This window comes from Festucalex cinctus, chromosome 11 (genome assembly GCF_051991245.1).
Source record: "Festucalex cinctus isolate MCC-2025b chromosome 11, RoL_Fcin_1.0, whole genome shotgun sequence".
NCBI lineage: Eukaryota > Metazoa > Chordata > Actinopteri > Syngnathiformes > Syngnathidae > Festucalex > Festucalex cinctus.
Genome location: NC_135421.1, coordinates 9,302,722 through 9,329,638, shown reverse-complemented (window position 1 = coordinate 9,329,638; position 26,917 = coordinate 9,302,722). Strand labels below are relative to the sequence as shown.

Here is a 26,917-nt window from a genome sequence, read left to right as displayed (position 1 = left end):
GTAAATCGGAAGTATTATGTGGGAGTTGTTTCTCGGCAAAAAAGTGAGGAGAATAAAAATCACAATAACATATGTGGCATGCTTTCAGCATTAACTTGAGTTGAGTTGAGTTCCCACAAATATAAATTCAGTAACTTTCCCCTCCATTGTGGGGATTACGTTGTAGCCAATAAGTAAAATTGGCGCTATAGAAGCACTGTATTTAAATATACTCGAAAGGCAAGTTTTTATAGCATTCATGGCATTTGAAAATAATACAAACACGGTTAAATAACAATAATACAGTATACTGACTGTGTACTGATTCCTCTATGTGTTAACAAATCCATTTTTTTCCAAACTAATAAACTTCTCATTTGACAATATGCATCAACAATCATGCCCAAATTTTTTTTTTTTTTTAATTGTTTTAAAATGAATCTACAGCCAGCACTTGAGTAGGCGTAAAAAGCAGGTTAACATAATTATAAGTTCTAATAATTTTTATCAAAAACTAGGCTATGTTGAAATACTTTGTGTTTAATTCTTCTTAAGCAGTCCATTTACCATTTATTTACTACTGGAAATAAATGTGCCGCCAACTAGTGGTGGACAGTAGAATTGCAGTCAATATAAATGACAGACCAAAATAGTTATTATGCGTTGTCAGGAGAAGAAAGTTGAGGATTCAAATGCAGGAAATGGGGAGGAGAGGTAGCTTTGCAGGATGTCAAAAAAAATATATATATATATTAATTTATTTCCAAAAGACAAATTAAAATGCAAACAAGGAACTTGGAGTTACAACTATTCAACTAACAAAAGAAAGAAAGCAGATACAACTTTTACGTAACAAACAAAACACACTAGGGCTAGGCTAACCAGAAGAAAAACAGGACAACTGAGAAAAGCAAACGAATGAGCCAACAAAGACAGCGGGGAAGGCGGGAACTATATAGGAGCAAACTAACGAGACAATAACAAACACCTGGAAATGAGAAAAGTAGCAGAGGGCGTTGATAGGAAGACAAAAGGGACCAGAATGACGAGAACAATTGCCGTTTTTCCACCGTTGGAACTTTTGGAGAACTGATCAAATCCAAACTACAACAGGTTTAAAGATGTAACCAAATATAATAAAATAGAATGAAAAGAAATTGTTTTATGACATGTAATTAAGATGAAAGTCTCACAGTAATGGCCAAATCCACTAAAGGTTTGCGTGGTTTTTGCGCGTATAGAAATGAGGTAATATGCATATATTTGGAGCAGAAATTCCCCACCTCTATGTATATGGGACTCATTGATAAACAGCATCTATTTCAGTCATGCCAGAGATAACTGCCACAAACTGTTTGGCAATTACAGTATAATCTACTTGGAAGTTTGAGGTTATCAGGACTACAAAAAAACTTTCATTGGGTCAACTTGGTATTATATGGATTAAGTTCAGTGTTACCCTGACTAAAGTATGCACTGAGTTTCCCTCCAAGTTTTCCAAATTAGTAAATTTTGTGAGCTGGTTTATCACGAGCCCAAATTTGTGGTTTGAGCACGCTTGATGCTGGCAGTGAATGCCACAACATCCACCCAGGGCCCTGCGTCTCACTCACCATTTGAGAGACAAGTAAAGTGAGTTACGAGCCCAGTCATGGGATGAATTAATCTCATAAATTTAGGCACCATTGTATATGTTGCTTGTGACACAGTCATTGACCATCATTTTCATCTTTCTGCATACATCACATTGGCAAATGTTCAATCTGTAGCATTCAATCACTCTACCAGACATAGTTCTGAACTGATGCATTTCAAACATTCATGAATTATTCTGTATTTCTATATCCACAGCAGAATCCATGAGAATTGAGTTGAAATGGTATCTAGGGAAACTAGGGTGAAATCAGCATTTCTGGACCAGCGTTCAAAAATGAAAACTCCAGGGGAGATGGTTGAACATCCCACAATAATGTTCCTGATTTTAGATCATATAAATGGAAGACATGAGTTGTTTAAATACTCCATTTGTATTTTGCTTTTTGTCTTCTAGCCTTTGAGAATTCTTCTGGTTTGGTCAATTCTTTTTACATTTATGGTTGTGAACATCTCTGTCCAGATTTTGTCTTTAACTCTTTTTTTTTAAATATTATATTTATATATTTAAGCATTTTAATATGAAGTATATATTGAATAGACAAGATGGTTTAAAATATTTATGGACATGGCCACTAATGACATCATCTTGAATCCTTCCTTCCTTCCTTCCTTCCTTCCTTCCTTCCTTCCTTCCTTCCTTCCTTCCTTCCCTCTTCTACGGCTGCACGCATGAAACAGCAGCGAGATGTTCTCGACAAAGTAAGGCTCGGCCCAGGTGGTGCTGGGGGTGCATGCTGTGTTGATGTGGTATCTATCTGTCAGTTGGCTGCACGTACTGTACATTGGCACTCCCTCACGTTTACAACTGAATGTGTTGCTCAGCGTCTCCCGACAGCACTGAGCGGCAGCAGGGGGGAGGCTTTACTGGCCCAATACTTGCAGCCATCAACAGTGCATTAAGTGGCATTGATGTTATGCACTGCCATCTTGAATGTTTAATGTATTCATCGTGCATGAGGGTAACCATTCAAACCCTCTTCCAATTGTTTGTTGTGTTGCTAGGTCGTTACTGTTACATTTGTATCACGCAATAGAGGCTGAAGTCATCTCATGCTTTTGTGCAACGTAACATTGCACTAACAGAGAAACACAGCAATATACTGTACGCTAAATTGACAAAAGTATTGGGACAGACTCCATCAATAGGAAGGGAAGTTTTTTGATCTGAGTGTAATGAAAATTGTATATGCGAGTATGAGGATGTATTATTATTGTGTATGCCTCAGAAATTCATGCACATACGCTACTGACAAATGTACGTATGTTAAAGTGTAATTGTCTACACGAGCAGGATTACACATTTTCTTTTATTGTAATGTATTAATTTACTGTATTAATAATGAAATAAGTTAAAAGATACAAAGAATAAGGGGTAGGACTAGATAAGTTTTTAACTTCTTTCTACTCTCTTTGGACATGTAAACCATGACTAATGTTTGCTATGAGTTTTTCTTCTTCTTTCTTTAAATTTTTATTTGCTATTTGTTTATGTTTATATGTTATGTTTCTATGTTTAATAAACAAACTTCAACTTCAAAAATTGCATAAAATATAATGGTCGTCAAGTGGACCTAAAACATTTCTCTGGGGAACTCCACACACTATACGGGTAAAAGTTTAGGGACCTACTACAGAAAGTGAAATGGGTCATCATCATCAGAGTGTTTTTGATATCATTTTAGTTTCCAGAAGTTCCATTTAGCAACAACTGCTCATTGTGTTGCCAACATTTCATATACAGGTATATATATATATATATATATATATATATATATATATATATATATATATATATATATATATATATATATATATATATATATATATATATATACACACACACACACACATAAAAAGCAAAAGGAAGTATGCCATGCTTGTCATCAGCTCAACATGTTCCTTCATGCAGCCGATCGACTATGAGGGCTTCCAGCTTTTCATGGCCACCTACCTGGAGAACAATATCCCAGAGGAGCTGTGTCAGCACCTCTTCACCTCCTTCAAGAGCAAGACGGGAGGTGCCTCGCCTGACCATTGTCGAGCAGCAGGCAGCTTACTGGGTGAGCTTCTCTCATGTTTCCTTCCTTCAATCTTCTTGACACTTGAATGTAGAAGCCTTTCCATGTAAATAGGGGTTCCTAATGGTCGTCACAACAATGAAGTTGAATAAACTTAGCAAAATAATTAACAAAAACAATAATTATTTGAATGATTTTGGAAGTTCAGTTGTGGATTAGTTTTTATCGCAACTCCTTCACAACTCTGAAGTTGTGTATTCAAATCTCAGCTCTGGTGTTTGTATGTTCTCCATGTGCTTGTGTGCGTACTCTGGCATCCTCCAACATTTCAGTAACACACATGTTAGGTTTGCCCATAGTCATTTGGGATAGGCTCCAAATCACCTGCAGCCCGAATAAGGATAAGTGGTTGGAAAAAAAATAATAGATGGATAGATTAATTCATCTTCACTGTAGTAAAGCCGTGGCTTCAACCCGTCAACTCTTCTTTCGGATGTTGTTGATGTTGCAACGTGAAATCTGTTGTAATAATATTTATGAAAGAAAATAATCCATCCATCCATCCATTTTCTTGACCGCTTATTCCTCACAAGGGTCGCGGGGGCTGCTGGCGCCTATCTCAGCTGGCTCTGGGCAGTAGGCGGGGGACACCCTGGACTGGTTGCCAGCCAATCGCAGGGCACACAGAGACAAACAACCATCCACACTCACACGCACACCTAGGGACAATTCGGAGCGCCCAATTAACCTGCCATGCATGTCTTTGGAATGTGGGAGGAGACCGGAGTACCCGGAGAAGACCCACGCGGGCACGGGGAGAACATGCAAACTCCACCCAGGAAGGTCCGAGCCTGGACTCGAACCGGAGACCTCAGAACTGGGAAGCGGACGTGCTAACCACTCGTCTACCGTGCCGCCCGAAAGAAAATAATAATAAAATTAAATAATAATGAAAATAATAATAGAATAAGAATATGGAATTAATCTAATGTTTGACGCTTTCAGTCTTGGCTAAAAGAGTGTCAGTCATATTATTCCCATATGATAGCTACAGTATTTGCTAAATAGCACAAATATTGCGATTTACAATATTTTAATTACTTTTATGGATCCTTTCTCTGTTTAATTTTGATCATTATTAGGTTTGTATTATGATTTGCAAATATTAGTTACGATTTTCACTGTTTTGATGTGTATGTAATAGTGCTGTCAAGCAATAAAAAAATTGAAACTAGTTAATCACAAAGTTTTTCTGTAATTAATCCCGATTAATTGCATTTTTCAATTATTATTTTCTACGAAGCTTGTAACCAATATTTACTTGTTCAACATCTTGGATTTGATGTACAAATATTTCAAATAACCATTTATTTAGCAATTTCCAGATTTGCTTCCTGTGATTTTTTTGGTTGCAATTTTATGTGGACTTTACTTATGTGAATAATTAATATGTAATGCTACAAAGCATGTAAATTATAAATAACGAGAGCAGATTTTGAAGAGGGTGAAAATTGTTTCAGGTGACAGCACGTGTCCTGATGGTTGGCACACCTGCCTCACAGTTATGATTTCAAATTTCAGCTCTTTCCTGTCTGCTTGTGTGGAGTTTCTCTGTATAAACGCATGCACACGCATGAAGACTAAATTGTGCATAGGTGTGAATGTTTCTCTGTAATCTGTCAGCTGGTATAGGCTGCAGATGAGGTGATATTGAAAGTGGATATCATGGTTGCCCCACAGTCATAGGTTCTTGGTTCGAAATCTTGGCTGTGTAGAGTTTGCATGGGTTTTCTTTGGGTATAGTGTTTTCCTTGTGCATGTCACGGTAGATTTATTAAAGACTTAAAATTGTCCATAGGTGTGAATGTTAAGTGTGAATGTTTAATAATAAATAATATGTGCTACCCTGTGATTATCTGGCAACCAATCCAGGGTGTCTCCCACAAAGTCAGGCAGGATAGGTTGCAGTTTACCACGACACTAAAGGACACTGTCAGAGAAAATTGATGACAATTATTTGGGCCTGCACTGCCCCCTGGTGTTTGGTGGATTATAAACAACTACACAGCCAGGGTGGGATAAAGATGCCCATTTTCACTCTAGGTATTCTTCTCCGTCTTGACAGGTAAAGACGAAAGGTCATCTAAGATACATTAATCATAACATGATGTTTATTAAAATCGCCATTTATATTAGTTTTGATATAATTAAGATCGAAGAAAAGAAGGTCAAGTATTGGAACAAAACCAAATTAATCCTGCGTCAATGTTGTCTTATTGTTGCTCAATGTGTTTCCTTCTCAAAGAGTCCTGCTCCATTGATGCTGGTATCTCTATTCACACTGAGGTGGCTTGCGCCCCCATCACAGGTACTAGCAAACCTGCCTTGACGGGCTGGCTGCAGCCGCCCTCCACCTGCTGCCGCTGCTTGTTGTGTTGATGGCTATTTTTTGGTTGCGGAATCCATTTTGTGACATTTGTTTAGCCAAATGTTGTAACTTCACCAACTTCCCTTATGAGTTTCATCCATTTGCAATTTTATTGTGTTGTGCTCCTTTGCTTTAAATAACTGACTTGTGATTCCTTGTTTGTTTTTTGTTTTTTTTTGCAACAAGGGAACCTCTTAAGTCGAACAACCAAAACTTGTTTAGTGAGCATTGAAAGATTATTGCAACATGCAGTCAATGTTAAACTGGTTATTACTATGATGGTGACAGTTTGACCTGGAAAATGAGCATTTTTCAATGGAAAACATTGTTGCAGCTCAATTAAAAAGCGTGTGTTCGACTTCAGAGGCTCCACATTATTCTATCTTTAAAGGATTCCTTCCTTTTGTGTCTAAGGCATGAACGGTAAGAGCATCCTGTCGGCTATGGGTCGAATCACTCCAGAGCTCGCTGGCGGCACTGGGGCCACCACCTCCCCTTGTTCGTCCCGCTCCTCCTCGCAGCGGTCCAGAACCGGGGCCCACACGCCCGGGGGACCACACCGCTCTCCATGCGTCCAGGTCAAGCCTTCCCAGAGCAGCAATAATGTCCTGACCCCCAATGTCGGCCCAGCCCGGTCACCAGTGTCGCCTCCGAAACTCTCACCGGGTGAGCCAGACAACTTAGCTTCAGACTTTCATTCAGTTGTAGAGCGACTACCTCAATGTTTTAAAGTGGTGCCTTGAGACACGAAAGACAAGAGTTACACATTTTTAAGATACGAGCGGTCGTTTGGTCAAAGCTGTTTACTGCCACACACAATTGAAGTTTGATCTCACAGTTAACATAAAACAAAGGCACATTGAGTACTTAAATAAGGCACATAGCCTTAAATCCACTTCAATAGAGTCAATCGAAATTAAAATATGAAGAATTAATTGTATTCTTGGTAAATAATGTATGACGTAACCCTAGTGCTGCTACCGCAGCTGCTGCTAGCATGTGGCATCCACCACAACAAGGATTTACTATTTATAGCATTAAAAGGCTCAATAATCAACCACCATGATTCTACTTTTGGTCACACTATATTCTAGTTAAGGTAAGCCACTTTAAACTACAAAGTAAAACTTTTCCGTACTTAAAGAAGCCGAATTTTCAAATTCAACCAAAGTTCATTTGCTGACGTCAACACAGGGTGCGTTTGGAAATTCAGTTTGAATACCCGACGACCACAGAGTGTGTATATGTGGAGATGCAGACGCTGCTGCAGACGCTTCTATTCCATTGATTTCTGAATGCAGCCGATGTTGCAATAAGCATTTCGTGCTTCACTGGCATTCCTTTTTTAGAGTACCCTGAATAATCAAATTTCAAATTTGAGCAATGTCCAGAGTTTCCGAATGGTCGGAGTGAAGCAGAGTGCGCTCGGGGTGTATTCCAAACGCAGTCACAATCAGGGAATGGGGATTTTGAGGCCAAGTCCGAGCTGTACTGTTCTTGATTTTGAAATACATTTCTCCAAAAAATTCTGATTTGTGTATGTGTTTATTTTTCTTCTTCATAATGTGTTTTCGGGCGCGGTATGATTTCTACTTGCAGTAATTATAAAACTCTTCTTTGTTTGTGCCTGCATGACTGTATTATACTGCCCCCGGTGGCCAATTCACACAGACCAGTAGGAGCCGGCGTTTATTAATCAATGATGCACAAACTGCTTAATTCTTTACAGTCTAATTCAGCAACCCGTTCAGTTTGTAGCCTGCCTAAAGATAGCTGGGATAGGCTCCAGCTCGGCTGCAACCATCGTGGAGGATAAGCGGTTCAGATGATGGATGGATGGACGCTCCAATTGTACAAATTTTAATCGTCATTGGAAAGTTCAATTTAGTCTCTTGGTGAGCTATCTTGTTTCAAATCACACAGAGAAGTAGACCACTTATGATATGGATAATGTGTCATTGAGTATCTGTTGTGTCTGTAATGTACTATAATGGTGTTTCATAACCAAGTTTAAACAAAGGAAAATCTTTTCAAAAATCTTGTTATACACTTGTGATCCAATATGAATTGTGCATCTACAGAGAGAAGTCGCTCTGAGAAGCATTTGTCTCTACGGAGGACCCCGTCGCCCCAGAAAGGATCCCCCCAGTCAGTGCCGCAGGTGGTCTTCCTGAAGGACATAGTCTGTTACCTTTCTCTGCTGGAGCGCGGCACACCGGAGGACAAGCTTGAGTGTGAGTGACGGGCAAAACCGGGACGTGGAAACTACTAGTGCCATGGAAGATCATTTTCTATCGCTATGCTGCCATGTCAATTTATTTATTTATTTATTTATTTTATATGCAGCTCCACTAGTCTAAATATGGTATTCAAGTTAATATTGCGTTAGTGGAATATGAGTTAAGCAGCAAAATTAAGCAGTTTTTTTATCCATCTCAGGGGGCGGCTATTTTGCCACTTGCTGTCGACTAAAGATGACATCAATGTTGCTCAGGTCTCAGGTAACAACCGATCACAATTCAGCTTCAGATAACAGGTGAGCTATGATTAGGTGTTGCCTGAGCCCTGAGCAACGTTGATGTCATCTTCAGTCGACAGCAAGTGGCAAAATGGCTGCCCCCTGAGATGGATAAAAACGGCTGGCTTTTGCTTCATAACTCATCTTCCGAAAATGTAATACTAATCAGAATGTCATGTTAAGGCTAGTGAGGTCACAAGGTCATACTGTATAACCTGAGTAGTTTTGAACAATGTGACTTCAACTATAGGAATGTTTGTTTAACCAATCAGCTTTCGAATGAGCTCCTCAATTAACTTTAACATTGTTCCTTGGCATAAGGTACCACAGGTGGTGCCAACGTAATACTAACAGGGAATAGGTGCATTTTTCAATGAATAACAGAGGATAGGTTCCCCAATAAAATCTGTGAAACAGTGAATTCACTCTATGAGCATGCTATGATGCTAATGCTAATGCCTCATTTGGCACATGTGGCAGAGACTCATCTCCACTCACACAAGATAATATTCCCCCTTGTGAACTACATAACTCATCACTGAGCAAACCTGAAATTTCTCTTTGTTTCCCTTGCAGTCATGTTCCGGCTATACGATACAGACGGCAACGGCGTCTTGGACAGTTCGGTGAGTATCCCCACAACTTTCTCCGTCTTTCTGTTTTCTTTCCATCTTGGTTACCCATTGTCCTAAAAATAGAAGCTAGTTGGCAGGCGGTGTGTTGACATTAAGATCGTTTGTTATGATCCGTCCGTTTTAATGCTAGCCAGGTTCAGAGGCATAAACAGAACATTGCAGCCCGTATGGAATTTGTAGCATCTTTACATCATGTTTTGATGTGAGAGGTTGTGATCCATGTGCCACAATGTTTTCTTTTGTCCTATTTGGGATCTGGTAGGAGCTGGACCGTATCATCAATCAAATGGTACACGTTGCTGAGTATCTGGAGTGGGACTCCACAGAGCTTCGGCCGGTGAGCAGCAGAGCACACGGATTCATAACCACTTTAAAGTAAATAATGACACGGTTGATTGTACTGGTGTACATGATGATATGTCCTGTGGGTGGATGGTACTGTGGAACGTTCCAAGTGGAGCACAATTCTGGTGGATACTGGTTGACTTCCAAGTCCTTTGAAATTCATAACATTTTTCAAATAGAAATAATTTGCTCCAGGGTTAGACTGTCACCGCCATGAAACATTTAGCAACTTTACAGGCAATGTTTGAAGAAACATTTTCACTAGAGGTCGCACTTGCACAAAAAAATCTCCACTTGACATTTATGTTAACATCAGTAAGTGGCATTTGAAAACGTCAGAACTGTATCCAGTAATGTCAGAGGTGTCCAAAGTCTGGCCATTTGCAGCCTATTTAATGTTTTTTATCGGTTTACCACATAACCTAATAAGAGAATTTAAGCTTTTTTTTTCCGTTTGTTTGTTTTCTTACTTTATGTTTAACTGCTTTAACATAGGTCGATCAAGAGCAAGGATCACTAGCATGGCGCCTTTGGGCATTTAGAAATAGCCCAACAATGACCATGGGACTTTGTGATTTCCTTGGTATGTTTTAGAAATGATGATTTGAAGTGTAAGAGCTGTCGCCACTTCAGGATTGTTGGTGACCCTTGACCTATTGAATTTTTTAGGAAAGTCTCCAATTTTTGGTTTGAACTCCAAATTGTGCTACTTTTTAAGCAGTTACACTGTACATTGGCATAGAAATCTCAACTCGCCTAGCCTAAAATGAGGTAGAAAGTGTGTCTCAGTGCTTCTGCCTCGGCCACCGTAGATCCTGAAGGAAATGATGGAGGAGATCGACTTTGACCGGGATGGCACAGTCACCCTGGAAGAGTGGATCCGGGGAGGCCTGACCACCATCCCTTTACTGGTGCTGCTCGGCATGGACACGGTTTGTATCTGCATTTCTCTAGTTCACTGGCCAAAAACAACAAATGTCTTTGAAGACTAAATGATGTCATGTCATGATGACTTCAACGATCTTGTGTTCGCGTGAGACCTCTGTCGAGGTGTCAACATTTGTCACCTTGATGTTTTTGAGCAAATAATCACTACTATCATTTTTTGTGTTCGTGCAAAAACAACAAACGTTTTCATGTCTGCCTCTAGAACGTTCAGGAGGACGGTCAGCACGTGTGGCGTCTAAAGCACTTCAACAAACCGGCCTACTGTAACTTTTGTCACACCATGCTGCTGGGCGTGCGCAAGCAGGGCCTCTGCTGCTCCTGTGAGTAGATGGCCACGACCATGTACACGTATGTTACGCGTGTGTCGTCACTAAAAAGTGTGTGGTTTTTTCCGACAGTATGCAAGTACACGGTGCACGAGCGCTGTGTGTCCAAAGACATCGCCGCATGCATCAGCACCTACGCCAAGTCACGCAGGCACACCAACGTGAGCGTACACTCGCACATACAGTTACTACAGATCTTTTCCCCATGATGTCACTGTACTTCAGAGTGGCAAGAGACTGAGCTTTCTCTGATGGAACTACCAGTCAACAAACCCTGACAATTGAGAAAACATGGTTATGTCTTGAATGATGATTATAGATTAGATTAGGATAGATAACCTTTATAGTGGATACAGGAAATAAAAAAGGAAAAAAAGATATGGCCTTCTTCTTGTTCTAGCTACTATACATTGCCATCTTCTCTGCACAACCATTTACAACAATCAGTTGATTTTTTTTTCCTCATCACTATAAGGCCACACTAGATAAATCATAATAATACCCCCCAAACAATTTTTTTTGTCATTGTTTTAGTTCATTTCAGCAGTTGTCAAATACTAATCATGATGCCTGTTGGTTCTAAACATTATGAAAATGTCAATGATAAATTTGATCGACTTGTTTGTGTGTGTGTTTTCAGGCTATGCAGCACGTGTGGATGGAGGGCAACTCCCCTACCAAGTGTGACCGATGTCACCGGAGCATCAAGTGTTACCAAGGCCTGACCGGCCTCCACTGTGTGTGGTGCCAGATCACTGTGAGTAATGATGGATAGATGGATGGATGGATGGATGGATGGATGGATGGATGGATGGATGGATGGATGGAGCATCGTTACAACAAAGAAATAATTTATCAAACACATTATCTTACTTTTAGTGCTATGTTCAGATGCAATACTGCTTATATCCACTAGATGACCTCACTCACTTGCTTTTACAATCAAAGCTGTGCCACAGAAGTGTCAGCAAATGCATCAGTCTATCAATCTTTTTCTCAAAGCTGTTATATAAATCACAAGTTAATTAAATCCACTAAATTGTCCACAAGTCTGAATGTGTTTGTTTGTATGTGGTCTTTGAATGATTGGCAACCAATCAAAGGTGTACCCTTTCACTGCCTCAAGTCACCTGGAATAGGCTTGAGCACACGCAGAGTGCAAGCACTTTAGAAAATGGCTGAATGGATGTACTATACTATCACATTTACTTAGGTGTCTTCCTGCTGTCCTCCACAGCTGCATAACAAATGTGCATCCCATGTGAAGCCAGAGTGTGATGGAGGAGCCTTGCGGGACCATACGCTGCTGCCCTCCTACATTTGTCCTGTTGTCCTGGTGAGTCACATACTACACTTCATATTGTACCACATCACAATGGAGATTAGAGTGCATTAATGCGCAGGGGCTCTCAAATGTGCAAAGTAAAAGGAAACCGGACAAATAAATAGTCAAGTACAGCTAACTAATAAATCTTAAAACTTAAAAGGCAAGTCAATGTTAAACATTTCTTGACAATAATATGTTAGATGTGACTTCACTAGTCTAAACGTGACATTCTGATTATTACTACATCTCAGGGGGCAGCCATTTTGCCACTTGCTATCGACTGAAGATGGCGTCACAGTTGCGCAAGGCTCAGGCAACAACCAATCACAGCTCACCTGTTTTCTGAAGCTGAGATGTGATTGATTGTGACCCGAGACCTGAGCAACTGTGATGTCATTTTCACTTGACAGCAAGTGGCAAAATGGCTGCCTTCTGATATTGATAAAAAGGGCTGGATTTTGCTGCTTAACTCATATTGCACTAACACAATATAAACCAGAATACCGTATTAGACTAGTTGGGCTGCATGGAACATATTATTAAGATTTGTATTTTTTTATTTTTTTTTTACATCCTCTGTAAGTATTTTTACTTTATTACTTCCCACTCCCAATATGAAAGACAACCCATAGCCTCTCCCCGATTTACCCTGTCAACAAACACGTCACTCATTTGCCTTTGAAAAAGATCACATGTCACTTTCAGGTGTGAACAGCAGGTGCATATGCCAGTCAGAGTGTCACGCTGAGTTCAGCAAACACCTGCTTCCATTTCAAACTTTGAAAATGATTCAGTCAGAGACAGAAGTCGCCTCATTTATCACCGGTCTTGTCTGCAGGACCGCCAGTCTGGGGCCAAACGCGGAGAGGGTGAATCGCCTTCCTGCACCAGCCCGGATGACATCAACCAGGTGTTCAAATTCTCACCTGGAGACGGACAAGCACTGCAGGTAACACTGGTCAACGCATATTTAAATTTTTTATATCGGAGATGCAAGTACATTTTTCTAGATGATTCTTTTTGCACTGATACCAAATGCTTGTTTTTTCTCTAGAACATCAGATTTTCTGTAGGAATAATTGTAAATATAAGTTATCATACATTTGCTGCAATAAAGAATGCTTCTGCTTGCAATGAAGAATGCTTTGCTCTGCTCCACACTCACATTCACATAGCCTAGCTATATGTTATCTTAACAGAAGATGACTCAAGAAGCACAAGAACCAGAACATCTAATGCAGCAGAATGGTTAGAGCCAGTCTGCTGAGGCCGCCTGTTTTCTGTTAAGAAATGATTGCAAACTTGACCACACATGTACTCAGCAATTGTCCACTCACATGCACACACACACACATTGACAAACAAGTACACTGTGTCCCAACTATGTTTTGCATTTGCATTATTAGGGTTGGAACACTTATGTAACTAGGGGCGTGGAAACCAACTAAAAAGAGAGAATAAGAAGGGGATTTTCCAAAGAGTGCAGTAGTAAATTTTATTAGTCAGTTCCTCTCCGCTCTCCTTGCGAGTTTTGAACTGACTGTCTTCTCTCCTTTTTGTAGTGTTTAATAAATGTCAAACAGGTCAACCTGACATTTTCATAATGATCATAATATAATAACAATCATATTATATGTAATATAGTAATGTTTATGAATTAAGAGTTAGTTTCAGCAACAGAATTTTTTCTGAAACGTCTGAAACAATATCTATTTAAAAAAAAAACACGACGTGCTAGGAGAAAACTTAAAGAATTTTTTTTTTTTTTTTTTTTTTTTTTTTTTTTAAATCAGTCACACATGCATATGGGACACATAAAGCCTTCTCTGCTTAAAATTTGCTGCTGATCAGTGTAATTCCTTGTTCAGGCCATATCTCCAACCAAAACCAGAACTTGCACTGAAGACTAAAGAATTTCACCTTGTTGATTCACCTTCTTCTCTCCAGATCTCACCCTTCCCAGGCACTCATCCTCTGCTGGTGCTGGTCAATCCTAAAAGTGGCGGAAGACAGGGGGAACGGTGAGATTGCTATTTTATATTGCATTTTCTCATATACACTGTATTCATCAAATAGTGCTAATGACTAAAGATGTCCATTGAGATACATTGCGGTCATCATCTACAACATCTATTCCTCCATTAGTTTCAGTTGTGCTTTCAGAAACTTTTTAATTTTACTAAGAGGGACGCTTGCTCACCAATAGTTTACATAATTGGTTTCTGTGTGCAAACTATGTTGCATCAGTCAGCATGTATTGTTTGGTCAGGGCATACAGGACACATGACAGGAATTATATGTGTGTTATTCAGAAAACAGAGTTCACTGTATTAGTTGTATAACTCTACGAAGGTCACAGGAAACTGGCGTGCGTACAGGACTGAATTCAGTTTGAGAGGGCAAAGGTCAATGTATAGACAAAAGTATTATGTTGATATATGGGATGTGTTTTTACCATTGGCAGGAAATAACAATGTACGATTTTTTTTCTAGTAACTGAAAATATTTCTGATGACTATTTAATTTTGCTCCTTAAATTTGGAAACAGATATCTGTTAGTTGTACTTTGAACTCCCTCCTTCATCAAAATAGGCTTGTTGTATTCTTGGGTGTTATTGATATATGGTGTTTGTTTTGCAGGGTAGCGTTTTAACTTGTATTTGTAGATGTCACGATGAACTCTGTTACCTGATGTTGGTTTTGCTGAAGTGTTCCTGAACGCATGTAGTAATATCATTTATACAGTGATGCTGGTTTTTAAAGCCTGTGGGATCAGAGGTCACGGGCATTCGGGGTTGGTTGTCGGACCTTGTGGTTATGTGCAGATTTTCTGGGTTGTTCGGTGTTCACAAAGCGATGAACCTTGCTCCAACTTTGCATGTGAACAACTGAGCCTTTCGGGGATGCTCCTTTTTATATCCAGTCATGCCACTCATCTGTTTCTAATTAACCTGTTCAACTGTGTAATGTTCCAAACAGGTTTTGTTTGTTAGTTTGTTTGTTGTAGCATTTCTCAACTTTTCTAGTCTTTTCTTGCCCCTTCCCTTTCCCAGAATTTTTGGAACTTGTTGCAAGCATCAAATTCAAAATGATAGTATTTGCAAATAAATAAATTAACAATATTATATTTATTTATTAATATTATAATACTATTTGAGAAGCACTGCTGTACATGAAGGTATAACGGAATGGCCTTGGAAGATAAGCCTACACAGAAAAGTACCTCTTTGTTTTTAGACTACTCTTCTTTCTATGTAACTCACCTCCCCGAAGGCTTCATAAAAATCTTCCCATGATAATTTACTGCACACTATCTCACAGACCACTCTTATGTAGAATGCTCTGTAATACTTGTGTGTATTTGAATATAAAGAAACCCAAAAGACAATTTGTTTTCTAGACTTTTTTTTTACTCATCTAAAATATTTAAATAGATAATAATAAACAATATTGAAATGACAAGTGTATAACAAGATTTTCTTTTCCTTTTTGGCCGTTAAAGAGTGGTCGCTTCTCCTCGTTTCAGGGTTCTCAGGAAGTTCCGGTATCTTCTAAACCCACGGCAGGTGCATAGTTTGGACCAAGGTGGCCCAGCACTCAGGTAAATGCTTATCCATTAACTTGATTTAATTCCATTAATTATCAACATCCTCAGTCTCCTTGAGAAACAATTGATTTTAGATCACAAATAACTCAAATGACACTCACCAGCCACAACATTAAGTACACAATCAAATGGATGTAGGTTGCCTACAGGGTTAACTTGTCTCTCAAAAGAGGCCGAGTGTTGCCATGGTGCCTTAGCAACAGGCTCAGCTGGCAGCGAGGTGAGACGGAGATTGTTTTTGGCCCACTAACGCGCGCTTGTTTTTAGACGGTCGCTCATAAAAATCCCAGTGCAGAACAGACAATCAGTTTTAAGAGGATTAATGAACGTTTCACAGTGATATAGACAATGGAAGTGACTCATATGTACACAAACTTCAACACCCAAGCCCCGCGCTATTGCCCGATTCCCAGCAGTGCCACAGATATGAATTTTCTTCATCATAATCCGCCATGAATGCAAAAAAAAAAGTACACTGATGAGATTTGACAGAGATAGAAACGTGATGATGTGAAATGGTATCTGCTATTCTGCTATGTTAGAATCTAATTGACAGGTGTCAAACTCAAGGCCAGGGGTCCAGATTTGGCCCGCCACATTATTTAAAAAAAAATTAGAATCAAGAGTTCACACTTTTTTTTTCTTTTTTTTTCTTTTTTTTTTTTTACACATTTTTAGATTCACATATAATTAATGGAAACGTAGAATTCTAAAGAATGTCATTCATTTTTTATCTATGAAAAATACAAATTAGGAAAAAAAAATGTTTTTTCATATTTTATCCATTACAAATACAGACTTATATAGAAATAAATACAAACTGGAAGGATTTCACTAAAAAAATAAATAAAATAAAAAATACAGTCACACATTGATGTATAAAATAAAAAAATGATTTGCCAGATGTAATTACATTTTGTATTCCGTGTACTGTACCTGTATTTTATATTTACCAATACCAGTGAATATATTTTCATTTTTTTACCTTTTAAAAATAAACCCATGACACATTTTTATATACAAATTTACATGTAAATAAAATCCTAAAAGACTTGCCAGAATTATGCTGAACAATATTGGATGCATGGATGGATGAATATTGCAAATTGTCAACATCACGACTGTACATAAAAGATTTTCATTCCCAAGGTGTGTAATATAAATTCAGTATGATTGTGGCCTAAATGTGGGCATTAATGATCCGCTGAGCACCAGGTGGCTGGCTTGAGTGAAAGGCGTCTTTGGCCGCGTGCAGCTGCCACAGATGAAAGCCTCCATCGACACCTTTGTCCCACTCACATGAAAGGTCCCTTTGAAGGTCACGTGTGTGCCCTGTGGCCGCATAGGAAACTCGGGAGAAGATGGTGAAGGTGGAGTGTGCATATGTGGATGGATGGATAGTCTCTCTTCATCTCATACCTAGGTTTGGAAAGATATGGAAAATCTCCAGTAAATTTTTACAAAACATTGGTAAATTTCAATGGGAAGCAAGCTGGGGAACTTTCCAACTTTTCCAAATTGGGTGCTTTCCATGGGAATTATTGGAATTTGTGAGAGATAACTGGAAATTGAGGGCAATTTAATGGAAAGGTATATGGTTACATTTTGGGCACACAATTAGATACTGTAGGTGACTTGAGTTAGGCTTTTATGTCGCTGTGACCTTTCTTGCTTGGCCTTCCGTATCTATAGCACTCTTGGCACACCTATTGTATCCAGTTAAGACTGTAGATCAGGGCTGGACTGGCACAAATAATTGGCTCTGGCATTTGGACTTACGCCCGTCGGCCCAGCACAATTCTTGACCATTCTTGGCTACCACGTACCTCTACCACTGATGTTTATTGGTTCAGTTTGCATTCTATATAACGATTTAATGGGCTGGTCCCTCTAAATTGTGGGCCGGTCGCTGATGTAAAATGGAGGAAAATAATAATTGAATAGCACCACATCGGCCCACGGGCATCTGCCCTGTATGCCACTTGGACAGTCCAGCCCTGCTGTAGAGGTGCACATTGTCACATGGTTAGACAAATTCCGCCGCAGAAAAATGCTATACGGACGTGTGTTCATCTTTCTTATGGAGGACCAAAAATGTCAACATTGAAAATAAATTAAAATGGATATAAAAATATAATTCAAAGCAGAAAAAAAAGCTCCACGGATGTGTCTTGTTATTTCTTATGGAGGACCAAAAATGCCAAAATGTAAAATGAATAAATAAATACATAAAAATGAAAACATGATAAATAAATCAAATTCAAAAATTAGATAAATTAAAATAAATAAAAATGGATATAAAAATCAAATTAAAAACAGATAAAAAAAAAAAAAAAAGCTCCACGGATATGTCTTGATATTTCTTATGGAGAACCAAAAATGCCAAAATTTAAAATGAATAAATAAAATAAAAATCTAAATTGATAAATAAATCTAATTAAAAAATTAGATAAATTAAAAGAAATATAAAGGGTATATATATATATATATATATATATATATATATATATATATATATATATATATATATATATATATATGTATGAGAAAATCTAAATTAATAAAAGTCAAATTAAATAAAAAAAACAATGAGACTCAAAAAATAAAAAATAAATATAGATGTGTAAATGAATTCATACAGAGAATTCCGCTGAATGACATGAGTCGTACCATTACAGCAAACTCATCCACATCATTGCTTGCTCTCAATATATATTGATAATCTAAAGTTCAGTTGTTAATGTTAGTTTACTAGACCCCATTCATGATTTGGTCAAAACTACAAGACCCCACAGTCATTGGCCTTTTTACCAGGAGGGTTGTTTTTGTTTACATTTTTGTATGTATTCCTTTACTAGTCACGTTTTACAAACACTACTGTATTTTCACATGTATACAAATAGCAAAGGGATAAAAGAGGCCAGTCAAAAGAATTGATTTTAAATGACAGTTAACTTGAAATAGGTTTTTTTCTAGATACGTATACACCACTAGTCATAGACTATAGAGCATCGTCACTGCTCAGAATTGTGTTTGTGCTTAATATTTCAACTTGGGCTAATGAGAATTGATCAAAGTTGACTCTGGTGATGCTAACACATTACAACACGTCTATCCATTTAGGCTCAACTTTTTTCACGACGTCCCTGATTTCCGAGTGCTTGCATGCGGCGGGGACGGTACCGTTGGTTGGATCCTGGACTGTATAGGTACTTGTTCAACTTTATTCACGTATTCATGTTGTCCATTTTCAGCATTAGCTTGCAACATTTTATATATTTTTTTTTTTTTATGTTTTCGTGCATCACCTTGATATGTAGTATGGTAAGATGTAACCTTCAAAGGCATGATGCACACTCCGGTCACAAAAATGTTCCTAAAAACTGGTGGGGTCATTTTGACCAATATTAACGTCAATGAAAACGTCTTTGAAAAAAGCCTGTCATTTTATATTGCGTGTTCAGTCACTGGTGAGCAAATGTGACAATAGAAATATGTCTCTGCAGACAAGGCCAACTTCGCCCGGCATCCCCCGGTGGCCATTCTGCCGCTGGGGACAGGCAACGACCTGGCACGCTGCCTCCGCTGGGGGGGAGGTGAGACCGCGCGACATGCTATACAACACAGGCAAAGTCATTACTTCAAGTGCAAATTGTCTATTGGAAACAGACCATTGAGCAGTATTCATTTGCGTTGATCCTGCCAGCAAACCTTGTTTACAAAATTAGAAGCGGCACAAGTGAAATGCACCCACATGATGGAATTACATGGGCATTAAGATAACATTGTGCATTTATGTAACCTCATTAGGTAAGAGGAAAAAAAAGGCAATTGAAGAGTTAAGTGGAAATCAGTTAAAGCCTGGATCATGAGTTCTCACTCGAGAATAGGGGCAAACAGTTTCAACTTCCTGTTAATAAAAATAATTTAAAAAAAAATAAAAAAGACAAATATTTTTTTTTAAAATATGAGCTTGCGGCAATGCATTCATTTAGTTGATTTACCGTTTTATGTGACAAGCTACACTGTTGGGCCAACGCTCAACTGTGAGTCACCCGGACAGAAAATATCACCACCTGCTCGATATTTTTAGTTTTGAAGATAAATTGACAGGATATGTACCAAAGAACCACCTATCAGTTTCATGGACCATGGTCGATTAGAATTATTATAAACAGTTGCTAAAGGCACAAACAAGCATTTACTTTGAGTTAGGTCTTGGAGTTTGCCTTTATACAACGCCAAATTGTTTTGAACCAAATAATCAAGATGTGATTATTTAAGCTTTAATGCAAGCAGTTTCACAAAAATAAACATCCATCATTGAATTCTGTTTGCCATTTTATTACTTCCATTTTCAGGGTCTTTTTCAGGGGGGAAAAAGAAGTCATTGTGACTAAACCTTTACTTTTTAAAGCAAGTAGTTTCACATGGTTACCTCCTATTTTGCATATCATGTTTGACCTGTATAATTAGTCTTTTTTATTAAACCCTGTCAAGTTTCTATCAGTATATTATCAGTATATTTGTGTAGTTAGTATATTATTATTATATTTTATAGTAGAATATTTTTGTTATTAAAATGTTAGTTTATTATTCTTAGGTGAGGTCTATGATAAGCCCATAATGGTTTTCTGCCTCACCTTCACCTATTGTATTTATTTTATTTATTTATTTATTTTTTACTGCCATATTTGTATTTTTTAAAGATTGTGCAAATAAACAAACAAACATTGTCCAATACAAAGCAAATATTCTAAAGATACATGTTCATTGTTTCTCATAGGTATAAAACCAACACCTATGAAATTTTGAGTTACAGGACATGTTTTTTCTTTCTTACGAGGTGAGCTTTATTTTTCCTTTTTTTTTTTTTTTTTTTTTTTTTTTATGTCGACAGTTCTCAAAATAATTTTGTAGGAAATCATACAGTATGAAGCTTGGTGTTCTCTTTTATTTTGAAAGAGAAGAAAATAGTTTTAGTAGATAGATACAATAAAACATAAATATAATAAAAAATGGGATGGCTGTAAATTTCACTTGGCAGTGGCCCTATGTAGCATGTGTTCAAAAGAATTTAGTAGAAAATCTATCAAAGCTTTTACATTGACAATCAATGACCCAATAAAAAGTACCGAACATTTAGGGAGTTTTTTCTTAATTCAGAACACAAAGAAAAAAAAATTGCATTTTGCAGAAATCATTTTTTTTTTAATTGCTGTTTCGTGTTTTTAATTGGACAACGATATGTCAATCAGCAATCTCAAAAGAATTTAGTTTGAAAGTATACAAAAATAAATAATTTTATTAGATCCTAATGCCACCCAAATATCAGGGATGGTTGCGCTTGCAACATATTCCTCAAATATGAGCTTCCGTTTGTGTCTAAAATCCTACTAAATGTATGTTTTCAGGATACGAGGGTGGCAGCTTGTTAAAGTTCCTGCGCGACATTGAGCACAGTATCGAGGTGGTGCTGGATCGCTGGAATATCGACATAGTGCCAGATGACAAGGAGGAGAAGGGTGACCCGGTACCCTACAACATCGTCAACAACTACTTTTCTATTGGAGTGGTAAGAACATTTAACTGGAACATATTAGCACTGAGCACGTCCGCTTCCCAGTTCTGAGGTCTCCGGTTCGAGTCCAGGCTCGGACCTTCCTGGGTGGAGTTTGCATGTTCTCCCCGTGCCCGCGTGGGTCTTCTCCGGGTACTCCGGTCTCCTCCCACATTCCAAAGACATGCTTGGCAGGTTAATTGGGCGCTCCGAATTGTCCCTAGGTGTGCTTGTGAGTGTGGATGGTTGTTTGTCTCTGTGTGCCCTGCGATCGGTTGGCAACCAGTCCAGGGTGTCCCCTGCCTACTGCCCAGAGCCAGCTGAGATAGGCGCCAGCAGCCCCCGCGACCCTTGTGAGGAATAAGCGGTCAAGAAAATGGATGGATATTAGCACTGAAGCACTCACCTCATTAGATAAAATCTTATTTCATTTTTTTAAATAGTAAATTACAATAAAGTAATAGATTTCAATACAGTAACATACAAGTAACATTGTGTCATATTGCAATATACCCAAAATGTGTAATAATCACATACACCTAATAAGATGACACCGGCATGTTATGGTCAGTTAGTTTGCAGTAAAATGATCAAGTCTCTTTTGCCATTAACGAAGAGCAGATGCATCATTGAATTGCTCCCTCTCTGACAACTTTCTTCATTTGTGAATTTGGTTGGTTACCAGGTTACTGTTACCGAGCAACCCATCTTCTTATCAGCTCATGTTCCATTGGAGTTACTGGCCAAAGGACTCATTCACATTTTTTATGGAGTTGACACACAAATATCTTCAGGGTAGTCGAACGCGTATGTGTTGCCACACGTCAGTAGTGAAGCATCACCATGGCAACGCAGCAGCTGTGCAGTCGACATTCACTTGAATGAAGCCTGAGCTGTGGACTTGTAAAAACAGCCATTGCACTCCCTAACTAAATAACGACATTATTTAGCAGCTAGTTAACTGGCTGATCATACCTTTTAACTGGCTACCTACATACCGTCTATTTATTAACTAACTAACTAACTAACTAACTAACTGGATCATATTTTCAAAACTAGCTGAAAATTAGACCGAATGAATTACTATTGTAAATGCTATCTAGACAAACTAACAGGGTAACTAGGTAATGTACTAATTGGTTAGATAAATAATTAGATATCAGTTAACTAATCACCTGACTATTGAACAAGCTGGGAAACAATCGATGCCAGTGATATATAGTGACTGGCGCAACAATGAAATGCTCTTCCATTAGTTGGCAAAATAAACCTGTGTATCCTCTTGTTGTCATTCATACAACAAATCGTGGCTTCTTTTAAAGGTATGATCTTTAAATTCAGTTATAGAGGCTTAGATTTCACCTGTACATTTGTTAATAAATGAGACCATCTTATTTTATTATTCATACTTTTTGTGCTATTTTTATTGGGTGGTATGCTGTACGGTTTGGGGAAGGCTAGCTAAGTAGCTAAATTAGTTAGCTAAATTACTAACTGGCTAACTAGTTAGCGATAACTACCTTCCAAAGCTGTATGTGTATTTTCGCCAAATGGTATTTGTAATGTTTAACCCAATTTTAAGATGAGTCATTAGTGTTGTTTCTTTCTCATTTTCTGTTGTTGTTTTTGATTACTTACTGTGTGTCTCCAGTGCGATAACTTAACGGAACAAATTAAAATAACTCTTAGTCATTGCATGTAGAGAGTTGATCATAGCAAAAAAAAAGAAAAGAAAAAAAGATACAAATGCCAAAAGAGGACATTATGTGCACAGGTAGAAGAGGATGCACTGTGGCGATGTTACACAACTGCACTCCCGCTGATGTCTGCATGCTTGCCAGACCGAACCCACAGCACACTTGTCTATGTGTGAACTGTGTCTTCTGGTTGCAGCTTTGTATGTTGTGTCACTTTTCATTTTCCCGCTCAAATATATTTCAAATCTATTTAAATTTAAATTCAAATCTATTTAATTTGATCAAATGACAGGTGAAATTTGTATTAATGGTAGTTTAGATATATTACTATATAGAATTTCATAATAGTTTAGTAAATAATTAGTTCATTCAAAAGAAGTACCGTAATTCACGTTAATAAAAAATTTGGGGTGAAGATTTGTGCTAATAATAATATTTAGGGCTGTCAAAATTAAACTTATCCACTGGTGTGAAGATAGAGAAACACAGACTATATTGGAGCTTGTTGGAGAAATCTCATGTAATTTGTGGACTTTACAAAGCCAAATTGAAATAGCATATGAGTTCATCTTAGAGCAAAATACCCTGCTCAAGTTACTTCCACGGGGCCTCGCACGTCAACCCTTCCGAAGTGTGCTGCTTGCGAGCACAACTAAACCTGGAGGCGAGAAGTTCTGAGAATTGTTTGTATGAGAAAAAAGATGGCCTGTAAAGCTTAGTCCTTTTTTCTTTGTTGGTTTAACACATGACGTAACCCGGGCTGATCAGCGATCATGGGTTGGGGGTTAGGGGGGTGGCATTTTGTGATCATTTTTACATGATATATACTGTATGCCCACGTCAACCTCTGAAATAAAAATATATATTTTTTAGAAAATTATCGCACCAATAATTTGTATTTTATGAATGAATGACGTCTTTGTCCTCTCTGCTTACTACAGCTTAATGGCGCTAAATGAGGAAAACGCTTCTGCACCTCCTCGGTCCAAGCTCGCTTTCTGATAATGTCATCTTTCTCCCAACTGTTCCAACATCAATGCGTGGTAAATCTGGTGCAAATTTGCTCCCAACTGTCAGAATTTGCGGGCGTGTTTGCGGCGGTGTATGATTAGAGTAATATCCTTAGTGAATAGGTGGTTAACAGGGAGCAGACTACGGGTGCAGTTGTGGAGCAATATTTAGCACTCTTAGCGGATGCAGCGCATTCTTAGTGAACGTACCCCTGAATTTCCATACAGCAAATTTGAGCAACACAGTTTTTGAACGGTTGGAGTGAACTAGCGCGTGCTCTGAGTTCATTTCAGAATGTGCCCTAAATAACTAACTCACTGCTTATTAACTAGCTATCAACTAGCCATTTTGATAGCATCTAGCGCTCTAATTAACAAACTGTGTAATGTGGCTATATAGCTAACTAACTGGCGAGCTAAATACCTGGCTATCAACTAACTTGTAGCTCTAAGTAGCTACTGGCTAGTTAACTGGGTTGATTTGTTAATGTGTAGCTACTTACTTTGAAAAAATAATAATAAAATAAATAACTAAACGAGTTCCAAAAGTCACTAAATAAATAAAATGTATATCCACATTCCTTTATTGATGAACAATGGACCATGGACAAATATATATAAATGGGCACAGGTTGAGACACATAATAAATGCACTACAGTAGCTATGTAAAAGCCAGGGTGACAGATCGTGGAGCCTAGCGGGTGTAATGGCGACAGATGGCTGCCTATCTGGACACCTGAGCAAACCAGCCGCTGTGACTCAGTCCACCACGTCACCGTAAGAGGCCCTCCAATCTGCTTGGCTAATCTTGTGCTTCAACGTTTTGGGAGCCATGGTGACATCAGGCTCAATGTGAGCGCTTCCACAGTTACAGTACATGACGTTGACTTGGCTACATGGTGTGGAGCATGTGGTGGGCTTGTCCAATGTGATGACAAATCATGCTAGCGTCTGTTTTTTTATTCTTGTAGTCATGCTGTGAAAACTTTTTTTTTTTTTTTTTTTCCCTCTGAGAATCCTACAATTCACTTTAAAGATGATATGATATATTACAATTACAAGCACTAATGGTAGTTTTATAGTAGCACGTTCACCTAATTCGCCCAATAACGAGCTAGCGAGCTAGATATCAGAATTAGTTGGACTGTTTTAGGACTTATTCGCAATCCACTATACAGTAGTGCTGGTGTGTAGTCTCAGAAGCACAAAAGTCTTCGGAATCAATCAGATTCATTTTATTTTTTGTGAAAGTAAGAGAAGATTTGATGTCTTTTTTTGGTCAGCAGTGTTTTTCGCTTCGGAACTTTTGGTCTACAGTTCTTTAGATGTTGTCCTGAATTCCTTTGTGGCCTCCTACATGAGTCTGATGTAATGGTAGGCTGAACACTCCTAGGAAGGTTTAGCACTGTTCCATGTTTTCTCCATTTGTGGATAATGGCTCTCAGCGTGGTTTATTTGAGTCCTCAAGCTTTAGCAGTGGCTTTGTAACTCTTTCCACACTGACAGATGTCGATTACTGGATTGATTTTTCATCTGTTTTTTTTTTTTTTTTTTCCCTTTTCTTTGTTTTAAATAGCTGTAGGTAATGACCAAAAGAACAAGATCCCAGATACAAGCGGCCAAAATGAGTTTCCTCCTCAGGGTGTCTGGGCTCTCCCTTAGAGATGCTCGGTCATCCAGGAGGGACTCGGAGTCGAGCCACTATTCCTCCACGTTGAGAGGTGCCAGCTAAGGTGGCTCGGGCATCTGGTTTGGATGCCTCCCTGGAGAGGTGTTCCGGGCATGTCCCACTGGCAGGAGACCCTGGGGAGGACCCAGGACATGTCATGGTTTGGGTTTAGGGGTTGGTTTTTGGGTTTACTTTTGGTTCTATTGTAGTTTGTTTTCTTGTGATTTCCTTGTCTCCCCTACTTGTTAAGCCTTGTCATGTCCACCTGTGTTTGCCTGCCCTTCCTCATGTGTCAACCAATCAGCACCCCCTGCCACTTGTGTCTTGCCCAGCTGTGTCTAATCATTGCCAATTAGTGTGTGTATTTAGTCACCTGTTTTCGGTTCAGTTCTTGTTGGTTCATTGTTCTTGTTTCCCCACGTTCATGCTTCCATTGTTCCGCCACGTCTTGTATTGTTTTCCCCTTCTGGATTTTATTGTTTTTCTTAGTTACTAAGTACCCTGTTTTCCCCGTTTGTTTTGTTTGATTAAATTACACCTTTTTGAGCACCTCAGACTTGTTTGCCTCCTGCACTTGTCAACCCACCTCATAGTCGTGACAGGACATGCTGGAGAGAATACTGCCGCTTTTCCACTAACCCGGTTCCATACCGAGTCAGTTGGTTTCCCCCGGATGTTTGCGGTTCCATTCCAATTTAGAACCATCTCAGAGGTGGTTCTGAAGCGCTGGTGATCTGGAGCCAAGTGGGGCCTTGTCATCATCATCGCAGTATTTCATCGATTGTAAATATGGTTCAATGTTGATGTATGGGTATTTTTGACTCGATGCTGGCCGGCTAGTGGCCACCTTTGTTTCGCTGGTTTAAACCTGGAAATAGCATTTTCTATATGTGAATGCTTCTTGTGCATTTGATAGACTGTACTTTGTGATGTTGCCACATCATGCAATGGCAATTCATATTTTGAATCCCCCCAAAAATAGTGGCTGAGACTTTCCATTCGTTAAATCTTATGGCAGATCCATACACGCTGCAAGTGTGCATGCTCGGACGGTTCAATTGATCCCGGACCCATCCCACCAAACCGCTGTTGTAATGGACATACAATGGACGCCTTCTGGTGTCGGGCCAGTCCGTGCGGTGTGGTGATGTGCTGTTCGGGTCTAGTGGAAAAGTGGCATATGTCTTTCGGCT

The 26,917-nt window shown here is 38.8% G+C and overlaps 1 protein-coding gene across 4 annotated transcripts in view; it reads left to right on the top strand.

Moving 5' to 3' along the window:
• dgkg (diacylglycerol kinase, gamma) overlaps positions 1-26,917 on the top strand; it is a 106,404-nt gene that overhangs the window by 29,542 nt on the left and 49,945 nt on the right. For 2 of the 4 annotated variants that reach the window (XM_077537325.1, XM_077537324.1), the window contains 18 exons: positions 2,314-2,334; positions 3,545-3,695; positions 5,959-6,021; positions 6,496-6,747; positions 8,163-8,315; positions 9,176-9,225; positions 9,497-9,571; positions 10,392-10,511; positions 10,730-10,847; positions 10,926-11,014; positions 11,494-11,610; positions 12,091-12,189; positions 13,019-13,129; positions 14,128-14,201; positions 15,707-15,781; positions 18,911-18,996; positions 19,294-19,383; positions 21,202-21,362. In XM_077537325.1, the coding sequence (XP_077393451.1) occupies positions 2,314-2,334; positions 3,545-3,695; positions 5,959-6,021; positions 6,496-6,747; positions 8,163-8,315; positions 9,176-9,225; positions 9,497-9,571; positions 10,392-10,511; positions 10,730-10,847; positions 10,926-11,014; positions 11,494-11,610; positions 12,091-12,189; positions 13,019-13,129; positions 14,128-14,201; positions 15,707-15,781; positions 18,911-18,996; positions 19,294-19,383; positions 21,202-21,362 (1,905 nt within the window). The remainder of the gene's footprint in view (positions 1-2,313; positions 2,335-3,544; positions 3,696-5,958; positions 6,022-6,495; positions 6,748-8,162; positions 8,316-9,175; positions 9,226-9,496; positions 9,572-10,391; positions 10,512-10,729; positions 10,848-10,925; positions 11,015-11,493; positions 11,611-12,090; positions 12,190-13,018; positions 13,130-14,127; positions 14,202-15,706; positions 15,782-18,910; positions 18,997-19,293; positions 19,384-21,201; positions 21,363-26,917) is intronic. The other 2 variants (XM_077537326.1, XM_077537327.1) reach the window with 2 other exon arrangements.